General features: G+C 35.7%; 1 protein-coding gene and 1 non-coding gene across 3 annotated transcripts in view; both read right to left on the reverse strand.

Moving 5' to 3' along the window:
* Positions 1–590: 590 nt before the first annotated feature.
* On the reverse strand, positions 591–664 carry TRNAN-GUU (transfer RNA asparagine (anticodon GUU)). Its single transcript has one exon. It is a non-coding gene; the product is annotated as a tRNA-Asn (tRNA).
* Positions 665–11,101: 10,437 nt separating this feature from the next.
* The window catches only part of LOC107064699 (uncharacterized), a 230,926-nt gene continuing 222,456 nt past the window's right edge, over positions 11,102–19,571 (reverse strand). For both annotated transcript variants that reach the window (XM_089171330.1, XM_015317692.2), the window contains one exon: positions 11,102–16,481. In XM_089171330.1, coding sequence (XP_089027456.1) covers positions 16,309–16,481 — 173 coding nt within the window. In that variant the 3' untranslated portion in view covers positions 11,102–16,308. The remainder of the gene's footprint in view (positions 16,482–19,571) is intronic.

Below are 19,571 nucleotides of genomic sequence, written 5' to 3' on the forward strand. Positions count from 1 at the left end.
TTACTTCCGTGACCACCAGTGGGCGATAGTAGGTACTTAACGAAATAACAAAATAATATCAAAGAATTCAGTATTCTAGCAGTATTCTACTTATTATCGCCTACTGGTGATCAGGCTTTTTACTAAAATGAATGTGGTAAAAAAAGAAGACTTAAGAACTTTTATATATTTCTGTATTTTTTGTCAGAACACAAGATGCTTAACTTCGGTCGATAAGGTAGAAATATGTTTTTGTAATACATTTTTAAGGTTATTTTATTGATTGGTTTCGGAACAAAAGATAACCTTTTACAAAATTTACTTTTAGTGTCCAGCAAAAAAATTATATTATATTTACTTTTTATTTTATTATATTTGCTAATACAAGTATTATCAAATGTAATTTTCTTTACCATTAAATACATAATTTGTTTTTAATACATTTACATATACACATTTTATAAAAAGATTTTGTAATGAATATTTTCCACGAAATTTAATTTATACTTGGTTAATTTAACTTATAAATTTGTTTTTAGGTTAATCACTAGATGTTATTTTTCTTTCTTAAAATTTATATAAAACTTTGCAGATTAGATATAAAAAAAAATCGCCCCCGGGTGGGCTCGAACCACCAACCTTTCGGTTAACAGCCGAACGCGCTAGCCGATTGCGCCACGGAGGCTGTTGGTAAGGGGGAATTTCTTTTCCAACAGGACCATTTTATTGTAAATAAATAATTAATCTTTTCTTACAAATAATAAAATAAATGTAATTTATTTTTTTTTTACAGAAATTTGTTGTTCGACTTTTTTTTTATATCTTTATTAATAGTTGTTCGTTAGTTGGACAAAACCTAGAACCTTAAATCTATAACGCCTAAAGATCTACAACCCTTTCTACATTTTCGCAAGCCCTAATACCGAAGTACGTGGGAATCGATTGACTGAGAAAATATACATTTAGATATTTCAAGATGATAACGAAATGGATTAGACAGGTACGTTATAGACACGGTTGCTGGCTCTAAACAGATCGATTAACACATCAATTTGCATTTAAGCGTAACTAACTTAATGCTGCGTGCAAATGCATATATATGCAAAGTACGTGTGTCTGCGGCTTACAAATGGCGACTTCGACTGACCATTTGCTTATTTGCGCCTCGAACAAATTTCTAGTTAACATAATAGACTTTTTATTAAAACAAGAATATTTTTAACGTTAACAAAAACGTTGAATCTTTTCATATAACATCGTGAATATTTTACTAATATAATTTTCTTCATGTTTCATATAAAAAGAGGTCTACGCGATCAAGATTTAATTCTTATGAGATACCGACAACATGAAAAATAGGAAAACGTTGTAGTAATTAAATGTAATTCATTAATATAGATTTGTTGGTAAATAGAAATTTGGATGGGAAATTAATTTTGAAGGTTACTAAATATCTTTAATCTGAAATTAAGACAATATAGTAGTGGCTAAGGTGTCGATAATGAATCTTAGCGTTAATTAGTCCAGGCGATAGGTAGTTCCTCGTGGCATACCGATATCTCTTTAGCAGGGCTGTGAGTATGCTAAAGGAAATAAAGATGGAAAGAGAAGAAGTAGAATAAGAATAAGAATAAGAATAAAAAGAAGAAGAAGAAGAAGAAGAAGAAGAAGAAGAAGAAGAAGAAGAAGAAGAAGAAGAAGAAGAAGTAGAGAGTAAAGCCTAACTGAAACGTCACGCCACTTGTTACTCGTTAGTGTGCACGATGCCATCTTTACAACGAGCTCAGAGGACCCTGAGGCTGAGTTACTCCCTACGGTAGCCGGCATCGATAGTGACCAAGAGCGTGTAATTAACAATGTTTCTCGTCTTTATCCAGGTCAACTTGGACGAGTTCCTCGACAGATTTCGACGAAGATGTGACATATCTAGTCGTTGGAAATCTAACTATTACTGTACTATTAGAATTGTGGAAGTTACTTTGAACTTGCATTGGACTTAGCATGTATTTATTCAATAGTTTTATTCATATTTTCATTAAATCGTAAATATAAAATTTAGATAAAACAATAGAAATTTGTATTTAAAAGTTAGTGAAATTGATGAAACATTTTTTTTTGCATCTTTGAACCAAATTTTAAGTATTTGAATGCAACGAAAAGAGAAAAAAAGAAAGAGAATTTAGTGAGAGGGAAAGATCGTGTGTCAGGTGGCGTTTGGGATTCGAATCGTCGAGATGTCGAGGAGGAAGAAGAGGACGAAGATGAGGACGAGGACGAGGACGAGTTCGAGTTCGAGGACGAGGACGAGCTGCTTTGTGGTTTGGTCCAATCTCGAAGGTATCTTTCGAGCGTCGACAGCGAGTGCTTCCATTACACTGGGCGGTGGTCCCTCGTTATATCCGGGACGGCCAACTCCGTGGCTGCTCATCTGATAATCCAAGGATTTATAGCGGCCCTGATGGTTCATTTAGCGCCGACATGGTCGACAGGGGCGGTGTCGAAATATCTTTGCGTGCGTGGCCGTACTAACGCGACTATGCGGAAATATCTCGTTAAAAATGGGTTAGCTCGTCCGTAACCGAGAACGTAGCTTCATTTAAAACGTCACATCTCATCATATCAGACAGATATATGTTGTACTCAACGAAAGACAGTTAACCCAGATATATAGAATAGTTTACCTTTTTATTTTCTTTTATTTTTTTTTCTAATTTTTTTCTTTTTTTTTATTATAATTTGTTAAAGAGAACCAACGTGAATCATTAAGAAACTATTTTACATTTTTTTTGCTTATACTCATAGAAATGTATTAAGAAGTCGATTATTTTATGATGGTGGATGTTAAACGCCCTCGTTTGAACGAGACCTTCTTCCAACGGTGAGCAATGCAAAGGAGAAGAAGGGGGAGGGAGGATTTAGTACTGCACCACGAATCGCAGAATGTATGCAACTTTCACTCGATGGAATCATCAAATAGGTAAATAACTACTGCGATTACGTTTATTGCCACGATAAATTACTGTGATATCGTTCGTATGAGCTCGAACAAAGTTTCCTGGTCTACTTGTGGATCGCTGGTAAATAATTATTAAAATTTGAGCATCATATTACTGTGGATAAACGTCACATATTATTTTACGAGCTTCAAAATACGTAAGATTAGAAGTTAATTATCTGTTCTAGTGTATTTCAACTTTCAAGATTTCAATTCGAATGTCGTCAAACCAAAACGAAATATTTAATATTCTTTGAATAGGACGATTAACGTGGTGTTAATAATTAATATCGCGTAAGGGAATTCGCATTGTTCGTGAATAAAGATAATTACTGAATTAGACGAGTAGTTAGATTGTAGTTAGCCGAGTAAATAGCATCGTCGGTGGTCGTAAACGGCCAATAAAATATGATCTATGCTTTCTCCTTCGTTCTCCGGTGCATGCGCACAAAGAGGCATGCTAATTAATAACACCTTACGAAATACCTTTAAACTATAGAAGACTGAATTAGATCAAATTACCGAAAGCAATAATTTCTTTGGAAGAGCTCAATATCATATCTCGATTTAAAAATGAAATTTATTTTCTCATCACAACGACTTCTTAATATTACGGATAAAAAATGCAAGGTGTTTTTTAAGAGCGTACGCTTATTGCATATGCGTGTACGTATGCAATTTAACGAGTGTTAGCGTGCCGTGGGAAACGCGACACGGGTTTGTTCCTAAAGTTGAAAAGTAGACAGTTTCGAGACGTAAGGTGGATAAAAGAAGGTTGTTTGTTGTTAAGGTAACCACAGAACATAAGAAAGATTTAATAACAAAGGTAGGAGGGAATATGTAATAAATTACTTATTTGCTTGAATTCTAGTTCATCGTCATTTTTCTTGGACATTTATTTTTACGACAAGAGATTTATTTGGGTAAGAATCATTTACAAGATATCAATCGTAATTATTCTTTTTTTATAAAAATTTGCAATAACTATAATGTAAAGCATTATCATCATCATTATCATCATCATCATAATCGTCATCATCATTATTATCATGATGATGATCAAAGGACTTGTATCACAAAATCGTTAGCGTTTGTGAGAGACTCGTGCGATTCGACGTGACCGATAATCTCACTCGTCCAGGACGTCGTGTCGTCGTCGTCGTCGTTGTCATCTCGCACTCTTGCTTTCCACGTTAGTTCCATTCTCGTGAGCTAAAGGAAAGGTTTCGACATTGTTAGCCCCTCAGCCGTCGCTCGAACGATCATCGGCGTCGTAAAGATCACGAGATATGACATACGTTACGTCTCTTCTTCCTCGTGATACGAAAGTCGCATAATTGTCTCCTCTCTCTCTTTCTCTCTCTCTCTCTCTCTCTCCTCACCCCCTTTTTATCCTTCTTTCCTCATTTATATGTCCATGGATCCAGGAAATATCTTCGTGTCGACGTGCCTTCGATAAGAGATGCAAAATTATAGATTACTTATTTATTTATTTATTTATTAGTTTACTTTTCGCCCAACATCGGCAACGAATACCTTTTGAATGCGTAGAAGAGTAAAAGCAAGCAAATGAGTATCGATAGAAGGGAGACGAAGGAAGATCGGATTTTCGATCGAGCTCACATCGAGGATAGTTTCGCGGCTCATTAGCCGATTAGAGCTGTATTATATCGAAGAGTAATTACCGGCCGCGTGAATTATTAGCTTGGCTCTCTGGTACTTATTTTAAAAATGTCTGTCTGCTATACCTATAGGTCTACCTGTATACCTATCTCTACGTGCTTTCGTTCACCGCTTTTAGAAAGCCTATACTCGCCGAGATCGAACGTTGTATAATATCGAGGTAATTACTCTTGTAATTGCTCAGGTCCATGCCTTTGATTAGTATCGACGCAGTGCAAGAATTGATAAACTTTCTTACTTCGTTGTAGTTCTATTTCTTTCTTTTTTTTTCTTTTCTATTTTTTTTTTTTTTTTTTTTTTGAAAGTAATTTAAAGCGATGCTTTTCTATATGAACGCTATCGCGTTGAGAAAAAAAAAACAGTATATCCTTCGATTGTTCATTCGATTCTTTCTAAATACTCAGCAAAGTTGTCTTCTCTAAAGTTCGTTGCAAATGAAAAGCAAGCAAAGTTAATGGGCAACGGTGGTACGCATTTATGAGCCGTGGACGTTTTCGTAATTCACTTTCTAACGCCTAGCTAAAATTATATCGTCACTCTCTCGTACTTATTTACTAGCCTTCTCTTACCACACATACATCTATGTAATGTACATATATAAGATACATATATGTAATACATAGCTGTATTTATAACTACTACCGTCCTACGGATATCTTATAACGTTCGCAATCAAATAGGCTCATAGCATATTCGTAGTACGACTAACTACGACGTCTTTCTGGTCGTGCAAAAAGACGATTCGCTTTCGTTGGCGAGTTATGAGAAAGGGTTGTATACCTTTATGCGATACCTAACTATACAACACGATATATGCGAGAATATAATTTATATATATAAACGTTGTTATAATGTTAAACTTACGAGTCCGTACGTTGAACTATGAAATACGATATTATTCTATTACTCTCAATACGATACGATTATTTTCTTGTCGATCAAAAACCAGACAGATCTTTAAATAATCGCGTATGGATAATTATGAACTCGTAAAAAGAATTTTTTACTTTTTACTAATACGTATGTTAAAACTCAAAAAAAGGCATATTTTCTTAAGGAAATAATAAATATTCTTATTTTTTTTTGTTTTTTTGATACGTATAGTTAATAAGAAAGTTACGATGATTTTATAAACTAGCGTATCATTAAATCCAAATTTCGATTTAATAGAAAGAAGAATAGTGTATAGAAAAAGGGAATTAGTTGAAGAACTCGTATTTATCTTCGTACTTATCCTCTTTTCAAGAACTCGCGGAACGCATCGAATGTAATCAAGATATGTAGAATGAGAAGAATCTAAACGTTAATCGAGCGTATAATTATATTCTGGATAGAGTTGAAATATCAAAGAGAATTCTCTCGGTACACGTGGTTCTTTACGACGTGAAAGAAATCATCGTAAATATAAATGCTTCCGGTGAAATGCTCTTGGCAGTCTTTCGTCGTGGTTAGGTCGTGTCCGCTATCTTCGATCTGATGCATCACAAACGAAACGTTCCCGCATGCTGGATTTCTCTCCAGAGATGTGACTTGTGGAGGGAACGAAGGTGAAAAGAAATAAACGACCTCTCCTCATTGACCATTACCAGTATCCTTTCGCGGTATTGGAATAACGAAACTTGGTAAATGCTATCACCTTTATAAAGAAGGGAATAGATGGGGAAGAGGAGAAGATATGCTGACAACAGCGATCGAGAGTTCGAAAGTTACCGAAAGTTTCTTCGTCTTTATTTATCTCTCTTTTTGTCTTTCTCTCTCTCTCTCTCTCTCTCTTTTTCTCTTTTTAAGATTTATCTCGAAGAAGCAGCAGCATTGCCTCCAGCTAACCCGCCGACGCCTTTAAAACATCCATGGCTTTATAAGCTTCGGATTATAGCATGTACAAACACCCGGAATATATATATGTGCGTGTGTATGTGTACACTCTCCTGAGCAGCTAATGATGACAAATATATATCCGTGCGAACTAGTACCCGCGATTAATAATATTCGCTTACGCTTCGAACGATTCGTTACGCTCGAATATATGCGGAACGCCGTACGCAAACGAATATTTCATCGTAACAAACCGAGAGCGCCAGGGAAATTTATGCAGCCGCAAGGTTCTACGTTTTCGGCGAACAAACCAACACATGGCTATGGTGATTCGTCTTATTACCGTCATTCCTTTCATATTTATCATCGACAATTCTCGTAATAAGGTATCACTGATCGACCTTCTATTTTCATTATCGTTGACCAAACTCGGTAGCGTTTATATGCGTTAGATTAATCTAATTAGGTAGAGAAGTCTCTTTGGTAGGATATAAGAACGTTGAGAGAGTATCGACGTTCTCGCGTTTTCCTATCCTGTATTTCTCCTCTATCTTTTTCTTCTTCTAAGTTTTTTTTCTTTTAAGTACATCTAGATGCCAGTTTCAATCGTTACTATCATTTATTCTCTTTTCTACTGGATACTTCTTTTCTAATCATCCTATCCTCAATCAATTACTTTTCTTCTTGATTTAGAAAAGAAAAAGAAACTTCAGGCTACACCTCGAGCTCCACCCTAAAGGCAGTTTAAAGTCATGGAAAGAATAAGGATGAAGGAAATGACGAGGATACTTGGTGGCTCATTGGAGGCGATGGGAATGTCACGTGGTGTGCCCTTAGGACGGTCCATAGAAAATGTAGGAGCGCAGTGTGGGTATACGGCTCGTTCGTAAATTCAATTATGGAGACTCGATCCCATTAGGAGCTGGGTAGCAGTAAAAACGTCCGGAGGTAGGTAGTACCTACTCTACGCGCTGCTGTGCGGTTGCTGTTGCTGTTGCTGTTGCTTTTGCTGTTGCTGCAGCCGCAGCCGCTGCTGCTGTTGCTACTGCTGGTGGTACGAAGCCTCCGACGATCGCCTCCTTTGCTCGGTAAGACCTCCCTCCCTTTTCCTCTTCTTTAGCCTTCTCAGCCTTGTCCGCGCCTTTACTCTTGCCTCAAGTTCTACGCGCTCCCGATACCTTCGTCGAACGTATGCAGATATCGCTTCTTTCGAAACCACGCTACTACGCCGCTAATGTATTCCAAGTTAGCGTTTCAGAGCGTCATTATTGTGTTCCCGCTAAATTCCCTTTCACTATTTTCAATCGCTCGTATATTTATCTATGAAATATCGTTGACTTATCTTTTTTCTTTTTTTCTTTTTTTTTTCTTTTTTTACTTCTTTCAAAGATCCTCTTCTTTCTATGTAGTCATTAATAGCGATGATTTTAAATAAATATTTAATATGATAGGATATGCAACGGTACAAGATATGTAATTATTAGATATTGATAGACATATCGATATACGTGATCTTAGGTCGTGTTAATTCATTCGTCTGACGTTCCTCCTATTTTTAGCTTGATTACGTTTAACGTTTCTACTTCTAGCAGACGTACAGATAGATTCTTCATTCCTTTTTTTGATTGCATGCATCGTTGAGAAATTCGATGATAAAAATGACAGGAGAAATCTGAAGTTTCGCTTTGGCTCGTTTGTTATCGTTTGGGTAGTTAATAGGATTTAACAGCTGGTCCGAGATACACCCCAGATGTAACGTCACATACCTTAACGTAAATATAGTTTTCACTGTCGAGTCAGAGAGGAGGGATTCTATAAACGAATAATTTTTTGCTTACCTTCGGTACGGAGGATTTATAGTAAGTACTCCATTTTCTGATAGAAATGGGTACCATCGATCGTACGGTGACGCGGAAGACACGTGGACGCGATACGAATGGCATGGTAGTAAGTACGAGTTTCTTGTACTACCTACCATAAGCGGCTTTGTTGTGTACCCTTTTTGCTAACATTGTCCAAGAACTTGGCATGAGTTTACGAAGCTCAGGATGGCACCCGCGAACGACGGAGTCTCCTGTTTATTGCGCACACTTTTGCGGTAACAAGATCACCGTCAGACATCGCACTTTGCTCTTGGAATACGACAGGACTCTCTTTACGGCTATGCTTACTCCATACTTATAACTTGAACTAGTAGCTACGGATAGTGTATATAATCGTACATTCCTTATAAGATTTTTATTGGATTGACTGGAATAAAAATATCTATCTATTTTTCATATAAATTCGTATATCAAATGGAGCTTGACTTTGAAATAAGAAATATAATAGAAATAGATTGAAGAAAGAGAAAGAAAGGGAGGGAAAGATAGAGATACAGAGAGAGAGAGAGAGAGAGAGAGAGAGAGAGAGAGAGAAAGAGAGAAAGAGAGAGAGAGATGAGAATTTCATTATAGTACCGTTTAAGTTAGTACCTAGGTAGCTGACTCGCTAGCTTATAGTCGCTGTTCGTAACTACAAATATTCTCATGCAGCTATACAGAAAGGATTTGTACTTACCGACTATGGAGAATAGCTTACAAGTTGTGTGAATACCAGCGCGCAGAAAGCCCCTTTGCCAGACGGGACAAATACGTTGCTGTGTTAAGAGAGGAAAAGAGGTAGCCTGAGCTAAGATAGAGGAAGAATGAGAGAGAAAGATATTGCGACTAACCGGTGCTATACTCTGGAAAATAGCCTAATGATCGTATTGTGACCGCGCAGAATCGCCATGAACCGTCTCTCCCAAGTACCAACACTGTTCGTTGTTTCACATTTATTTACCGACAACAACACACGAACACCGCAAAACGCCTCCGGTCGCCCGTCCGATTCGTAAAACGCGGAGGAGACGTTAACGAGGACACGCGGATGCATTTATACGGCAGATTGACCGACGACAGCCGCCACTTGAGACAAACTCGTGCCACCGTAACGTAACTTGCTCTTTGCTCACTTTTAATGAGCTATTCACGAAGGACAAATTAATTTCGTTGCCACGAGTATCGACGACCATCGACTTTCTGTTTAGGTTTCTTTCTTTCTCTATTAACGTTTCTACAGGTACAATTATTTATATATTTATTTTGAGAGATTTTAATAATAATTAACACCATATTGTTTTTGTAAATTTATTTATTTATTGCAGGTAGGGGAAATAAGGGTAAAAAAAATATAGAGACACATTAGAGATTTTTTTTTTTTCAATTTTTAATGTCGTAACCCTGCCAAATACAATAATAATAGTAATAGTAGCAATTAATAATAAAAATCATAATAATGATAATGATAATAACATTATCTAAAATATATAACCATCATTTCGATAATAATAATAATTATCGATTGGCGCGTTCCGTGGATCGGCGGCACGATCCAAATAGATCATACCTTTACGGTCATTCGCTTTTTGCCAAGATGAATTATATTTCCGTTAACTAGGAAACGCATAAAGGAGTTTATAGTATTTAATATGCGCTCTTTAATCTTACGTCGTCGAAATATCTTTAGGACTTTTTTCGTAAAAAAAGAACCGCTTCCACAAACGCGTTACGATATAATGTATATAAATATATAGATGTATGTATGTATATATTTATATAATTTCGTGCGTAATGCATTAGTATTTTTCGCTATGATCTCCTTTCTCTCGTTTTAAGAGAGAGCGAGAGAGAGTATGTGTGTATGTGTTTGTCTGTATGTGTTTGTTAGTGTAAATTATACAATCTTTCGTATCTTTCTTTCTTTCTTTCTACCTTTCTTTCATCCTCTTTCTTTCGTTGCAATAAATAAATTATCCAAATCAAGGACATCGATATCGATATAACAGTAATAAGATTATTACAACCACATTTACAATAAATCTATATTTGTCTCTATTTATATATACGTATATATATATATATATATATATTTTATTGTATAAATACATATGTATAATAGAAACATACATATGTATATATACAGACATTTTTTTATTTTAATGCACTAACGGGAGGATTTTCCCTGACGACGCGATAGAAGACGTCGGCGAACGAGAATAGCGTTAGAACGGTAGAAAGTATAAAGTTTATTTCAATGCGATTCTTTATACACGGTGTGTGAGAGCTCATAATATATTATTATTACTATTGTTATTACTATTATTATTATTATTATTATTAATATTATTATTATTATATTATTATTATTATATTATTAATATTATTATTATTATTATTATGTCATTATTTTTATTATTATTAATTAATTATTGTTGTGTGTATATATCTACGTTTATACGCAACATAAACAATACGTAGAATAAAATAGTTAGTGGCTCGCAGTCGTGTTACCATTATTTTTCATCTTCCAAATTTTCGCTTCTTTTCTATTTCAATTCTAAGAACTGTTGTATTTCATTTAAACGAGTTCATTGATACGAGTTCATAGATTTGTTATATCCTCGACGTGTAGGTCGTTTGCCCGGATATACATAACTCGAGTCACAGTACTTGTCTAAGACGTGTTAAGGTAAGAATCGTAAGAAAGCAGTCCTCTCGTGAAAGTTAGAATTGATACGGATATATAAGAACATTGTTTGTCCTTAACGTAGATCGTTCGCCTGGATATACATAACTCGAGTCACAGTATGCGTTTAGACGTGTTAAGGTAAAAATCGTAACAAAAAAAAAAAAAAAACACTTCGTGAAAGTTAGAAAAAGAATGTAGAAGGAAAATTTGGAATTTTAGTTACTCGACGCAGCTCGTTATAGTTCGTATATATGTATGTGTGTGTGTGTGTGTGTGTGTGTGCGAGATCTAATTGTAAGAGCGCAGATTAGAGATAGAGATAGAGAGAGAAAGAGAGAGAGAGATAGAGCAAGAAACAGTTAATGTGAGAGTGAGAAAGAGAAAGGGAAAAAGAGAATTACTGGCCCCCATTGATATTATATTAATTAATATATTATACATATATAGTTATATCGCGACATAGATTATTCTAGACTATAGTTTTTTGTCTTTTTTTTTTCTAATTATCCATCAACGAGATATTCAACGGATAAACTTTACATATTTATTTACAATAATTATTGCTCCTCTATATTGGCTATTCTTATATTCTAATAGTTTCGTTTATTATTCGTCATGCAGTACAATGCATAGGCCTGAATTTTAATCGTAACATTAATTATTTAAGTTAATCGTTCGTCGATCGAGCTGATTACGCATTTAATTAGAATTTTGTTTTTTTAGGATAAATAATCGTACAAGAAAATGTCGAAAGAACAAAAAAAAAAAAGTAATGGGAGAGAAAGCATAGAGGAGCATAAATAATATTTTTCACCTAATTTGTAATCACATTTTACTTTGTTCTTTTACCAATAGTTTATGATTTTTCAAGAACTCAACGCTCATCACATTTCGTCAAAAGGATGAATTCTACAACGAATTCAGCTATGTCGATCGAACGATGAATTTCAAGAATAGGAGTTTAATAAGGGAAGAAGAAGACGTAAATAAATGGTAGTGAAAGAAATAGAGTAAAGTTAGTAAAAAAAGAAAGAGGAAAGAGATTAAGGGTAGATCAAAAGTTTCTAAATGAATTAAAAATTCTTCTAGATGATTTTAAAAATCAATTTCTCTTAAAACAAGCTTAGCTTGTATTTTTACAATATAAAAAAAATATGTCCAACAATTTCTAAAATTTGATTTTTATAATCATCTAGAAGAATTTGTCCATTCACATAAAAACTTTAGATTAGACCCTTGTAAATAAATAATTCGTCTTTTAGTTTTTTTTTCTTTTTTTTTTTTTCAAAGGAGATATACTATGTGTTGTGTCTTTTCAGGAAAATTCAATTAAAACTACAACAAGTTTCATTCTTTCGTTTTAAATAAGTTATTAAATGTTATTATATATACCGGTCTTTGCATCGCTATGTTTTTTTATATTTTATCATTTTCGTTCACGTAATATTTTCTAACATTGTAGTTTGAACAGATTAACGCTGATAATTGTTTAGTAAATTTTATTATAGGATATGAGCTATGAGAGGAGGAAACGTATGCAATTATATAATTTTGACTTAGAAAAGTGAAGAAATAAATATTTGTATGTCATAGCGATGCATAGGCTCTAGTAAATTATTGTTAAATATTTCTTAGATTTAAGTTATTATATAGATTATTCGTGTATGAAACTCTTTCTACCCTGCGATATTATAATTCGATGCATCTTTTTAAATGCACGAACGAAGAAAGTAATTAGTTAATATAACAACAATGAAATTTTCGATAACGAAGTTAATAACACGAACGATAAATAATGAATTTTTAGGACGAATCTAGGAACCGTTAGCGAGAGTTATTTCCAAAATAGGAAATCGAACGATTATAATATATAATATCTAATCTTTTTTTGTTGTTTTATTTTTAAATATTAATTCGATATTCTTTCCAAATCGATAATCGATGATAATCTCTTAATAATCGGCAACGAAAAATGATTTCTTAGCTAATAGAATCTCGAAAGGATCTCGACCGGTCTAATAACATCTTTTAAGGCACTTGAGATGCTAGAATTTTCCTTGGATCGGCCATTTTAGAAAGAACAAAATCGGACGGTAAATTTGAATCCTTAATTTTTCATATTTTTTTTTTTTTTTTTGGCCATTTATTGATTCGACCGGGCGAGTATTATAATAGTAAATAGATCGAATAGGTTTCGCATTACCGTCGTGAAACTCAAGTCGAATGATTTTTTCGTTTAAATGAAAACGCACGCGATCGTCATAGTTAGTTGAAATAGAATAGTTTTTCTCAGATTTAAGGACGATCTCGTATTTGAAATCGTAACGTGTAAGAATGAAGAAGATGAAGCAAAAGCAGAATAAGAAGAAGCTTAAAGAAGGAGGGAGGGGGTTGAAGGAGGGAAAGGGTTGAAAGGGGTCTACTTTATATACATAAGTAAGTGCACGACCTGGCGTGCGTTTGCGCGAGTAGTAGGAGAAAAAAAAATGATAATGATCAAGGATGGTGTCGGCGTGACGTCAGTATACATTTCTCATCGCCCGCACTGCGCTCAGATTACTGTCGGCTGCTCAAGCCCCGAAGAAATTCCCTACAAGGAAGGTACAACGGTATCAGTCATCAAGATCGTAAAACGGCCTCTTGGGTGGCACCTCGTCCATTTTCAGATTGAATTTCGCGCGGACGACGATGCGAAAATTATTTACAAGCTACCCGGAGCGTAGCGGCTAGTCTGCGTTTCGCGCTTTTGCACCGACCAACAAGACACGCCCGTCCTCGTGTCTTTACGATTAGCTTTCTTTAACGAGACCGATATCCCCAGGGCCTTCATACATTTTTATCCTCCTCCATTCCGGAAATTCAATTATGTATATCGCGCGTGGGAAAAGATTTACGACTGAAATAATAATAATAATAGTAATGGTAGTAATAATAATATATTTTATATAAGAAGGAAAACTAATCGTGACTCACACGTGATATTATTAAATAATTACGTTTCTCTATGTTTCAGATGGGATATTGCTAATTTGAAAATAATGAGGATTAGATATATTTTTTGTTTTGTTTTTAGAAAACAGTTAAGATTCGAACGGTTAGTAAAATAAGTTTTCAAGTTTCGACGACAGACCGATCGACGAACTAGACACCACCACAGTGTGTGGAGCGGCGAGTCACGAGGAGTGAAAGTTCGAGCACGATTTGCGATTTTCGCATCGAGAAGTTAACGTTAAACGCATACGAGTTGTGAAAATTTAGCCCGTTCCTTCGGGCGAGGATTCGAAGGGTCGGATTATGAAAGGTGTACAAGCACGAAGATTCGCGTGACTTAAGGCACTAGCAGTAATACTTAAGGCCTAACGCAGCGTTCTCATCCTTAATCTTAGAAGGCACTATTACCTATCGGAATACAACATGTAACAATGTTAGTTAATTCACCACCGATCGTTCTAATCTTCATTACCATCGTCATCGTCGTCGTCATCATCGTCGCCGTTGCCGTTGCCGTCGCCGTCGCCGTCGCCGTCGCCGTCGCCGTCGCCGTCGCAGTCGCTGTCGCTGTCGTCGTCATTCAACTTACGTTGAACGTATAGATTAGCGTATTAGCGAAATAAAAAAAAAAAAAAAAAAAAAAAACAAGGAAATCAATCCGCTTCGTAATCACACATAATCAATTCGCTTGTAATCAAGTCGATCCTCATTCGAGCAATCCTTCTCTCTTTTACCTATCATCCATCCCTTTCTTATCTTCGAAAATCGTGTTTACATTTAACTAAGCACAAAGTAATTACGAGAGTAAATGCGTGCTGATTTGCGAGGTCCCGTGATATTTGCGATCCTTTTTACATTCGAAGCGCAAAGTAGAATTTATATCTCTTTATTCGATTGTATCTCTCTCTCGAGCTAAACGAAGCTTGTTTCAATTAGGCTTTAACGTCAAGGTTGCCGTCTTCATTCAAAATTATCTATCACGATTATTCAAGAAGCTCGAATTTCAAGATATTTGTCGAGATCGTCTACAAAAAAAATTCTGATATGAGCGTCTCTTATTTTTATTTACAATCGATTACTTAATTTTAACAATTTTAAACAGGTATCTCTATATAAAGTTTTTACACTGTTTCTTTATTTATTTATTTATCTTTTATCTTTTTTTTTCCTATATTTGGCACCTTGACGTGAGGCTATTAAAAATTATTCCTTCGACGAACTAACGCCTACGTCGTCGTTTGGCTCTTCTTATTCTTTTTTTTCTTTTTAACAATTTTTCGAACGATCGAAGAGCGCACGACTAATGTATATCGTATATATATATATATATATATACGAAGAAGCATTGATTTAATGCCACGACGATATTGCTTAATGCACTTGTAATACTGACCTTTTAGAATGTCTTCTAATCTTTCGTTCAACGAAACGCAAATGATTGTCCGTTTCTAAACGCGAAATTCTTTGTGCATAATGATCGAAGTATGTATGTATTATAGTTAAAAGTCGATCAATGATATTTTTGCGAATTTCTCTAAACGTTTCGATCAACTTTATCTTGTTTTCGCTCTTTTTTTCTAATCTTTTTTTTTTTTATTTTTTTCTAACTTATGTTTAATAATTTAAAAGTGTAAGACTTTGAGTCGTCATTTAACTCGTCAAAATTTACGGACGAGTTTGTTGTTAAACGAATGTAACAAATTTCAAAAAAAAAAAAAAAAAAAAAAATAAACATACCGAGAAAAATGAAAAGCAGTGAATGCGAAACTACATAAAAATTCGATTGGCGAGAAGAATCAAAATAAAATAGCAAAATTATATATCTGTCGTGAGTTTTAAGGAAAAAGTGGAAAGGCGTGATACGAACAAATATATATGATCATTTCGTGATAATCGTAATGTTAAAAAGAAAAGAAAAGTTAAGAAAAAAGAAACAAAGAAGGAAAAAGCTCTAAATCTAACGAACAATCTAAAAATTCTTCAACTTTCATCTCTAATTTCAATCAGCCAGGCATTGTCATTCATAATCGAACGATATTATTATATTTAGTGCCTAAGCTCTTCAGGTCCCGATGTAAAATCGTCGTTTCCGTCGTCGTAGTCTTTAAATATTGATTTTTCGGTGGTTGCATCGATGAGTTTCGAGCTTGAAAGAATCTTCATTTTTCTCTATCCACCGTTTCTCTCTTTCTCTATCTCTCTCTCTCTCTATTTCCTTTTCTCTCTTGTTCTCTTTCTTTCTCTGTTCTTCCTCTGTAGTATCTAATAATCATCGTCGTTCGGACGTTAGCTAATCAGTGCCTCTTCATATGCAGAGAGAGATGATCGCTCCGAGAAAACGATCGCTGACAGAGATGGCACTTGAACGGTTTTTGGCCAGTGTGCTTGCGATAGTGTCTCGTAAGCTCATCCGAACGTGCAAATTTCCACGTACATCCTTCCCACGTGCATTGATACGGTTTCTCTCCTGTAACAGATAAGAAAACAATTATTATAACACGATTATTTATGTAATACTGATAGGTGGTGTTATCTTTTCAAATTGAATAGTATCTAATAAGATTATCAATTAGCGTATACCGTTAATTATTATATTTAATTCATATCAATTAAGTAATAATTATGTAATAATCGAAGGGTACTTTTCGATAGATCTAATGATAGAATGATAGAATGAGAAAAAGAGATAAAATCTGAAGAAAAGGAGAAGTAACTTCGTTGGTGTCGTTTTCGCACCCAATTATTGCAAGTGGAGGTCGTTCCCTTCTCGCTATTCTTGCGAACCCTGTTCAGGGTACGCTTTTTAGCGGATTGGTCGTAACGCGAGAGCGTCCTTGTAAGCATCTCCATGGGCAAGAGTCGGTTCTCTTATCGGAGATACGACCCTCTTCTTCGCTAGACGTCTCGACAGCTGTCGCACGTTGCAACGACTCTGGATCTCGTGCAGAAAACCGCCCATCGCTCTCCTCTATTGTATGCAAGTCACCAGCTTGGATTTCTCGATTGAAGACGAGAGAAAGAGAAAAAGCCAAATGGAGATAGAGAGAGAGAGAGAGAGAGAGAGAGAGAGAGAGAGAGAGAGAGAGAGAGAAAGCGCGTTCTCTTTTCTCGTTGACCATCACTCCGGACGTGGAAACGATCACAACTCGATGACGCAATTGAAGATCGACTTGAGTCCTTCCCAGTGAAGACCACGACCAAGACGGAGCGTGGATAATCGAACTTTACGATCGAGAATGGCTCGGGCGATCCCCATTAAGCGCTTTCGACTAAACGCGGATAATGGCTGATCGAAAAACGAACAGTACAAGGAGGAGGAAAAAAAAAGAGAGGGAGACAGAGAGAGAGAGAAAGGAAGGAATAGAAAGAGGTCGACCACAAGACGTGTCATCGAGTTTTTATCTTCAGTTTGATCAATATCGTCCTTTTGTTTTTTTCTCGTCAACCTATTAAAATTGGGATGTATTTGTAAAAGAGAAATCATTCAAAATGAAGATTAAAATCGAACATTTTAACATGGAAGAGAAGGATCATCGAGAGAATATTATTATGTAATTCTCTTTGAACGTAGAAACGACTAATGACGGGGAAGCAAATCGTGGCGTCGTTGATTACGTAATTCTGAGTAATTAGTCCATTTACGAGTGACGCGAACGGACACCCACACAGTCTCTCTCTCTCTCTCTCTCTCTCCCTCTCTCTCTCTTTCTTTCTCTCTTTTTCTCTCTTTCGCGAATGTAAAAGCGTATACAACGCTTGGATCGAAACGCGTATGGTGCCAAGTATGTAAGTATATACCGTCGGAACAGACATTAATTCCAACGTTATTAATGCATTTTGATCGCATTTTTCCGTAGAAGCGTTACGTTTATTGCGCCATAGATTAACGCCGCGTTACCTCGCCAAGCTCATTAGTTAACCGTAACGACGAAGTTAGCCACTCATTTGTAACGTCGACTCATGACCGCATAATACGTGCAACTATAGCAAATGTACCTATGCCTTTACCAAGCTTCCTACCTTCACAATAGAACAGATACCTTTTCAAAGTTGTATAATCGTTCGCTCCTCTTCCATGCGGAAAATGCGATCGCTTTAGGCTTATTCTTCTTCTTTTTCTTCTTTTTCTTCTTGTTCTTCTTGTTCCGGTTATTGTTGTTGCATCGTCATCTCTCGTATCTTTCTCTTGAATTTTTTCTTCTCGATGACGTTTACAAGCAGACGATATTAGCTCTCTCAAACAATTCCCCTAATATAATCGTGACGTCAAGTGCAAAAATGAAGGAGGAAAGGAGGCAGGAGGGAGGGAGGATTATTGTTGAAATCCTTTCCAATATCGTTTTACGAGCTATACCGACATTTTCGAGCGAGATTAAGAGCCATTCTTGATCGTTCATTTTAATGACGCGTCGACGTAATTGGCCACCATTAACGCCTCCAATCCAAGCTAATTACTCGTTTTCAAATGTACTCTCTCTCTCTCTCTCTCTCTCTCTCTCTCTTTCCCCCTCTTTTTTTCTGTTTCTTTTTTTCTTTCTCTTTCGACGCCAAGTAAAACGTTTACCTTGTTCATTTATGATAAAAAATGCTGATCGTCCGAATCTGCGAATAAACGATGGAAGGAACAAAAGAGTTTCTTCATATTACCGACACGAATCAAAATTGCTTCTTAATGTCGCGTAAAGTCGTTAGGATTTTTTCCGGTGAACAAGATAGAAAGAGGGAAATAAAAGAAAAAAAAAAAAAACAAAGAAAAAAAGAATTCAAGAATCATTTTTTGAAATATCTTGCTATCCTTGTTAAATCATCAACAAAAGGTAGTCCGATCTAATTATTATTATTTTATCATCGTTATCCTTGAAAGTACGATATACAATATAATACTGTAATTCGTTTCCCTTTCAGGATTAGTTTTCTGCCACGCGAAAGGTAATTATCGTGTCGCGTCTCGTGAGAAAAAAGAAGCCAGGAAGAGGAGGAAGGAAAGGAGGAGGCTGCTTTGACCGTAAGTGACACGCACGATGCGTGCCGTTAACGAGAGGCGAACCAACGACTTACGATGGTAATAGGAAAAAACTTTAAATCTGACAATGAGCGTTACTTGCCCTTCCACATAGGTGTAAAGCTTGCGTGGCCTTTTTTCTCACTTTTCCAACTTTATTCCTTTTCTTTTTCTCTGTTGTTTTTTTCTTTTTCTCATAAAAAGCAATGCATTTCTGCATAACTTCCTAGCGAATAACAGGATGCGTGTCTCGCGAGGAATGTATAATGCTTTAGAAGAAGTGCAGAAATAATGAGATTTTTAAAGAGATATGGAACACGAAAGAATGCGAGCATACAAGTTATTTTCTAATCGATCTTTAATATACGGCATCCGAGGAATCTAATCAATTAATAATTTGAAAATATTTTCCAAGATAGATCTTCATCCTTCAGTTGGGTTAATAATTTTCCAAGTATAATCCTAAAACGTTGAACAATGTTGTGGCTCGTGTTCAACAGGAAATACAGAATTTCCTGGTTAAGGTAATCGCAGCCTTCGGTCATATAGCATAAG

Source organism: Polistes dominula, unplaced genomic scaffold (assembly GCF_049000335.1).
Source record: "Polistes dominula isolate Pdom_NZ unplaced genomic scaffold, Pdom_raw_medaka contig_31, whole genome shotgun sequence".
NCBI lineage: Eukaryota > Metazoa > Arthropoda > Insecta > Hymenoptera > Vespidae > Polistes > Polistes dominula.